The 7,605-nt window shown below is 43.2% G+C and overlaps 1 protein-coding gene across 1 annotated transcript in view; it reads right to left on the bottom strand.

Annotated features, from left to right (window-relative positions):
• Positions 1-3,165: 3,165 nt before the first annotated feature.
• The window catches only part of LOC149142969 (uncharacterized), a 127,024-nt gene continuing 122,584 nt past the window's right edge, over positions 3,166-7,605 (bottom strand). The window contains exons 4-5 of the mRNA XM_089451635.1: positions 5,301-7,199; positions 3,166-4,883 (exon numbers count right to left, since the gene is read on the bottom strand). Of these exons, the coding sequence (XP_089307761.1) occupies positions 3,166-4,883; positions 5,301-7,199 (3,617 nt within the window). The remainder of the gene's footprint in view (positions 4,884-5,300; positions 7,200-7,605) is intronic.

The raw sequence follows: 7,605 nt of genomic DNA, 5'->3' as shown, positions 1-7,605 counted from the left end.
TCTTTCTGGCAATTTGGAACAGGTAACTTAGAGATGAATTCTACTTTGGATCTATCAACCTTAATCCCATCTCCTGAAATATGATGTCCTAAAACAATCCCTTCAGTAAACATCATAAAACACTTTTCATGACTTAAAGAAAGATTTGTTTCCTTACATCTTATCAGTACTTTTTCCAAATTTTCCAAAGCTTCTTCAGATGTATTACCATAAACTGTGAAATCGTCCATGTAAACCTCTACACAATCATGAATTAGATCTGAAAAGATTCCTAATACAGCCCTTTGAAAAGTAGCAGGTGCATTGCATAATCCAAAAGGGAGTACTCGGTAGGCAAAAGTTCCCCAAGGACAAGTAAATGTGGTTTTGTCTTGATCTTCAGGTGCTACCTGAATTTGATTATACCCACCAAAACCATCCAGGAATGAGAAATACTTTTTTCCTGCTAAAGTGTCTAGTACCTGATCAATAAAAGGTAGAGGGAAATGATCCTTTAAGGTTGCCTTCTTCAATTCTCGATAATCAATGCAAACTCTCCATTTACCATTCTTTTTGGGCACTATAACCAAGGGAGAAACCCATTGGCTATCTGAAATGGGGTAAATGAAGTTTACCTTAAGCAATTTCTGGAGTTCTTCTTTCACGATTTCCCTAAGGTTTGGATTCATCCTTCTTTGTGGTTGCCTAATAGGTTTGCTGTTTTCTTCAATATAGATGTGATGAATACAAGTCTTAGGATCGATTCCTTTCATGTCAGTGTATTCCCATGCAAATGCAGTGGAATGTTTTTGCAAAAGTTTGGTTAATTCTTCTTGTTGTGGTCTTTCCAAGTTTCTGTTAATGTTCAATGTTTTTCCTGGAAGGATTTCAACTGTAGAACTACCAAACTCTTCCATTGAGAAGAGAGACATCTGTCTAGAGGAGAGATATTCAATGTCTGCATCTAACTGAAACTGTGTAGAGTCATATTCTAAAGGTATTTCAAAATTTTCTAATGTATTTAGAATTTGACTATCTTCACTGATCTCAGAGATGGTTAGAACAGGTTGAATAGTATCCTCATCATCAACCCACTCATCTTCTCCTATTTCTGTTATTGCCTTTGCTGGAGGATACAAGTTGAATTTCTTGGTGGAATTACCATCTGATATATACATGTCCCCAGACCTACAACTGATAAAAGCATCAGCTGTTGCTAGCCAAGGTCTTCCTAAGATAAGAGGATGTCCTCCTAGATTGTTCTTGGGAGTTAAAATCATAAAATCAACTGGATATTCCCAAGAGTCTAGGGAGGCTGGAATGTCTTCCAATACACCATCAGGTTTAATGATTGATCTATCTGCAAGTTGCAGTAAAGTAGGTGTAAAGAGAAGGTTAGGAAGCTTTAACTGATCCATGGTCTGTCTACTCATGATGTTGATAGCGGCTCCTAAGTCAATCAAAGTATTTGGGATTTCAACCCCATTAATATGAGTCTTGACAATAGGGCTACCGGGATCCACATACTTTTGCATGGTAATCTTACCCATCATAATGTCTCCAATTTTTCCAACTAGATGTATCCTTTTGGTATCTCTAGTTCTCTTTCCTGTTTTCTTCAAACTCAACTCCTTTATTGTCTTTGCTAGAATGGGAATTTCCTTAATGGCTTGTAACAAGGGGATCTTGATACAGACATTCTTCAATTCATCTAGAAAACTATAGTCAGGCAACCAAATTTGCTTTTCCACTCCTTTGTCAATTTGTAATCTTTTAGGAAAAGGAGGCATGGCTGAAGATGTCGGTTGCTCAACTATGGGAGTTGTAGAGGTTGATTCTTTTTCTTTTTCTTTTTGGATATTTTGGTTTTGAAGTGATACTTCAGAACCCTTATTGACTTTGAGAGATTCTTCCTCAGAAATGCTTGGTTGATGAACACTTGTAGAAGGTTGGTCTAGGATTCTACCTGATCTGAGTTGTACTTCATTGAGAGGAACAACCATATAGGTAGGGAATGGTTGACCTTCCATCATGTAAGCATTTTGAGGGTTCCTATTATTTGGATTTGGTAATGGCTGAGAGGGAAGTTGATTTGACTTCTGCTGGGTTTGAAGCAAGAGTTGAGAATTTTGATTTTGTGAAGGAGGTTGTTGTTGTTGAGGGTATGGCAATGATAGTTGTTGACCTTGATTTGGAAGTTGTGGAGCCTGCTGATTCTGAAATGATGGAGGATATTGATAGAATTGAGCAAGTCTCCCATAAGGATTTTGCATGCTTTGCATCCATGCTTGAAAAGAATTTTGAGGTTGAGGCCAAGGTTGTTGCCAAGGATTCCAATTTGGTTGGGATTGAAAATTCATAGAGTTGTTAAACCCTTGATTCTGTTGCCCTTGCCAAGGTCTCCTTGCATTAAAACAGAGAGATTCAAGTGTATTTGGATCCTCTTGAAAGACTGCTTTGAGGCCAGGTATTGAAGGACAATCCTTTTTTTTTTTTTGTAAGTAAGCTTTGGTATTAACAGTAATAACATATAGTACAAAAAGTCTGCCGAAGCAGATGACTGGCCGCTATGAAGCAGGCCTTACCAACAGAAACTATTTGGGGCAAAAGACTAGAAGAATGCTGCCAAGAGGTACTCCCCAAAAAAGACATAGACTGAGAGAAGGACGAGAAACTGCCAAAAAGAACACCACGCAGGGTGATTCAAGCATACAAGACCGAGCCATCATAGGCAAAGCAGAAAGGGACAGAAAACATAAATCCGAGCCGACATAGGCAAGACAGAAGGACGAGGAAGCGAAAACAGAGGAAACTTCGAGGGCAGCTGAGAGTCTCTTTTGGCAGTGGAGCGCAATTTCCTGCTAGGCCTTCGACGGGCCACCCTGCTGAGGCACAGGAGGCTTGCTGTCAGACTGAATGACTTTCTTGAGGAGCTTAATCAGTTCTGTGAGCTTGGTGATGACTGTGCTGACTGTGCCCAGCGGCTGAGGGCACGCCAAGTGTCCCACTGTCCTGTGGATCGGCGGTGGCCTATGTCACCCCGGATCCCGATTCTGTACAAAATTGTGAGAGCTGCAATATCCATTATTGCCCTCAACCACAAGGTCCTTTGAGACTTGCTGTGTAATGAAAGGTCGCGTCCCGTCGTCCTCTCCATATTTTTGAGGGATGGAAAAGGGCGGCCAGTCATTCTGCCGCGTCATCTGCCACCAAGTCCAAGCGTGCGAGGTGAGAGCACCTCTCCTTGAGCTGATTATGCGTGACCTGGTGCCAACAACTGTCCACCATTCCGTTTGGGCTATCAATCCCATGGTTTGCCAGGTGGTCTGCTACCGAGTTTGCTTGCCTTCTTATCGGCTGAAAGACGAGGCCCTTCATTTTCCCAAGCAAATTTCCTATGCTCTCAGTAACCATGGCCAAACGCCAGTGTTTGGTTGCTTTGCTAATCGGTGTGCCTCCATAGATTTTCCTTGCCACCAGAATTGCAATTTCAGAGTCGCCTTCGATGATTGCGTTGTCTGCCTGCTTCCTTTGCAATATTTTTAGACCTTTCTCCATTGCGGCAAATTCCATTTCGTTGTTGGTGGCTTCTCCCAACGCTTGGCTGAAAATGTGGAGAATTTCTCCTCTCTGGTTACGAATGAGGCCTCCGATGCCCGCTGGTCCCGGGTTGCCTCGTGAGGCCCCATCGAAGTTCAGTTTCAGGAATCCATCAGGAGGGCGAGACCATCTATTAGGCGTGTTTCTGGAGTGCGGCTGATTGGCAGGGATTTGATGACTTTGCTCGGAGCGAATGTTGAAAGCGGTCAGAATTCTTTGATCTTCCTCAGAGGGTTTGTTGGATGGGTCGAAATGACTCTTAACTAGAATCAATTGACGAATGTTCTCAATTAGGGTAATTTTCAAATGCTCTAGATCCCTATGATCATTTTGAAATATTCTCCTGTTCCTTTCTTTCCAGATTGTCCATGTGATGAAACCAGGCAAGATTTTCCAAATACTATTGATTTGAGGGTTTTCTGAGTAGTTGCTTGGCCAATTGGTGATGGTGCTTTGTATTGATTCTAAATCCCTGTTCTGTTGCTGCATGATGGCCTCAAACCCTAGCCAAATATGATTTGCCCATTCACATGTATTGAATAAATGATTCATTGTTTCTTCGGCTTGCTTACACATTGGACAGAAGGAGGGGCCCTCAAAGCCTTTTTTCCTCAGGTTCTCCCAGGTGAGAGTCTTTCGCCGCATGAGGAGCCAGAGAAAGGTTTGGATTTTTGGCCAGAATAGGGGATCCCAGACCTTGTTGAGCCACGGGGCTGGCTCCCCCTGCTCTGTGTGTTCTAATTGTTCTCTTGCCTCTTTTAGAGTGAAGTTTCCATTACCCTTCATACCCCATCTCAGCTTGTCTGCCTCTGCGGTTTTCCTGATTTTTCTTTGATGTATAACTTGGAGCAGATCATGAATTCTGTTGTGTTCCTCGTTGGGGTTTCCTGTGTCTGGAAGAGTCCATTCACGCCAGGTTTGGTCGAGACCATTGGGGATCCAATATTGATGTACTGTAAAAAGTCCCCTGTTTTGACAGTGTAATTTGTAATTTTCAAGATTTGGATTTTCAAGCTTTGGGTGCTGTTGCCATGCATCTTCCCAAAAGAGGGCTGATTCCCCATTACGGATCTCCCAGAAACTGTGATCCTGAATGATGTTTCGGTTTCTTTTAGCGAGGTTCCAGATTGGAGATCCTTCTGGCAACTCCTGGAGTCTGATGAGGTCATGGTCCCTGCAGTTGGGGGTGTATTTTTCCTTCCAGTGTCGGGCCCAGGGGAGGCTGGTCTCTTTGAGCCATCGCCACCACAGCTTGGCACCTCCTGTTTTGTTGTTGATATCAGGATCTATTAGGTTTAATCCTCCTGCCCTTTTCGATTGACAGAGCTTATCCCATGCTACGAGGACCCATTTCCTTTTTTCTGTGCTGCCACTCCAGAGGAAGGATCTTTGAATGGATCGGATTTGCTGAAGGATGGCTTTAGGTGTCGGGAGGATAGAGAGCATGTACTGAGGGATAGCCTGGAGGATAGCTTTAGTTAAAACTAAGTGCCCCGCAAATTTTAGGGCCCTGTGGGTCCAATGTTTGCTCCTTTTTTCCAGGTTTGCTATGAGCTTTTCCTAGTGGGTCTTTTGCCACGGCTTGGTGGTGAGCGGAGCTCCCAGATACTTCGAGGGGAGTGAGCCTTTGCGAAATCCTAGGATGCCCGTGAGATGGTTCTGAATGGAAACATGGGTGTTAAAGAAAAAGATAGTTGATTTAGAATGGTTGACTTCCATACCTGATGCTCTGCTGAAAAGAGAGAGAATAGCTTTGACAGCCTTGGCCTCTTTGACTGTGGGAGAGCAATGCAGCATAGTATCATCGGCAAACTGCTGATGAGTAGTTGCAGGGGTGGAAGGGAAAGGGCGCAAACCTTTAATGCTTCCTTCTGTTTTGGCTTTGTGAATATATCTGCTAAGCCCTTCCATGAGAATCACGAAGAGGAAGGGGGATAAGGGGTCACCTTGCCTTATGCCGCGAGATGGCGAGAAGGTTGCTGAGGGGGATCCATTAACCAGAATAGAGAAATTTGTTGACTTGATGAGAGCGAGGATCCAGTTGGTCCACCTGTTGTCAAAACCAAAGGCCTTTAAAGTGGCCTCCAGATAATTCCAATTAACTTTATCAAAAGCTTTTGAAAGATCTAATTGAATCATCATTCCAGGGATTTTTTTTGACTGAAGAGTGTGAATCATCTCCTGTGCCAGGAGGATGTTGTCCAGGATCTGTCTACCTTCCACGAAGCCCGACTGTTCCTCCGAGATGATATTAGGGAGGATAGATTTAAGTCTGTTGGCGATGACCTTAGAGATGATTTTATAAATCACATTGCACAGAGCTATGGGGCGGAACTTTTCAGGAGTTCGGGCTTCCTCCTCTTTGGGGATCAGGGCTAGGAAGGTGGAGTTCAGGCCTTTGAGAATTGAGCCAGAGCGCCTCGAGTCTTCAACAACTTCCCAAATCTCAGTTTTGACAGTTTGCCAACATGCTTTGTAGAAATTTATTGTAAAACCATCTGGGCCAGGGGCTTTATCATTTGGCATGTCTTGAACTGCTTCCTCTACCTCCTCCAGTGAGATCTTTCTTAACAGAGAGGCATTCTGTGCTGGAGTAATGAGTTGGGGAATGGCCTGCGCTATTTCCTCACATGCTGCCACTCGATCTTCTTGAGATTCCTGAGCAATTTGCTTGAAGTGGGTGGTAAGGAGAGATGAGATCTCATTGTGATTCTGAGTGACTTCGCAAGCAGCGTTGGTGAGCTTGAGGATTTTGTTTGCTCCCCTATAATCCATTGTCGATCTATGAAAGAATTTTGTGTTTCGCTCTCCCTCCTTTAACCATTGGATGCGGGATTTTTGCTTCCAAAGGATTTGTTCCTGTTGGCAACGAAGATGCCATTTCTGCATTAGAGTCCTTTCCTGTTCGATGGATCTTTCTTTGTTAATCCCTGAGACCCAATCCTTGTGAATTTCACTTAGTTGGTCCTCTATATTATGTTTATCCTTGAAGATATTGCCAAATTCGGTTGTATTCCATTCCTTTATTTTGAGTTTGATGAACTTCAGTTTGGACTGAAGTTTAAACATTTTGGTCCCTCTGATAGCCCTGGGCTCGTCCCACCATTTTTTTATCAATTCCTGGAAATTTGGGTGAGTGAGCCAGAATTTCTCAAACCTAAAGGGTCTGTTTTTGGGGGTCTCAAGGAACGCAGCTTCCAGGGCAATGGGCCAGTGGTCTGATCCCCCACTGGGGAGAATGTCAGAGGCGACTGTTGTTCCTTCCAGTAAAATGTTTTCTGAAATCAAAAAACGGTCCAGGCGAGAGGCTATCCTGTGCTCTCCTCCTCTTCGGTTGTTCCAAGTGTATAGCCCATTGTTAGGAGGGATGTCAACGAGCTTGGCCGAATCCATGAAGTCGACAAAGAGCTCTGAATCTTTATTGAGGCGTCTGAGACCTCCTTTTTTTTCCAGAAGGGTAGTAATCATATTGAAATCCCCTCCCATAATTATCTTGGAATGCTGGTATCTCTGCTTTAATTTTGTTAACATGCTCAGGAATAATACTTTATCTTCTAAGCGTTGAGGTCCATATACATTTATACAGAGGTAAGTTTCAGAGTTATTTGTTAGTTGGAATTCTGTAGCAATGTATGATCTGGTAGCTTCCATAGAGGTGATTTTGATGGTTCTGGAATCCCAAAGAGTTGCGATGCCTCCTTCCCATCCTTGGCTTGAAATGTCTATGTATTTGACAGAGTTTCCTAGCTTTCTGGATATGTTCTCTAGCTGAGCAGAGGTGCATTTTGTTTCTTGAATGAACATGATGTCTGGCTTTTCTTGTTGTAACTTCCTTTTGAGGAGTCATTGCTTGTTGAGGTTGTTGAGCCCTCTTACATTCCACGAGGTGATTTTCATTGGAAACAAGGAGGTTATTGGGGGGATAGGAAGGAATGCAAGTCCTTCATTTTCCCTGAATTGATCAAGAAAATACCCAAGTCATGGAGGACCTCTCCGTTTGTCCTTCTTCCTCTTCTTTTATTCTGC

This window comes from Pinus tabuliformis, chromosome X (genome assembly GCF_031772625.1).
Source record: "Pinus tabuliformis cultivar Carrire ecotype Pingquan chromosome X, CPIR1, whole genome shotgun sequence".
Taxonomy (NCBI): Eukaryota; Viridiplantae; Streptophyta; class Pinopsida; order Pinales; family Pinaceae; genus Pinus; species Pinus tabuliformis.
Note: the sequence above shows the minus strand (reverse complement) of the source record. Positions and strands in the feature narration are given on the sequence as shown.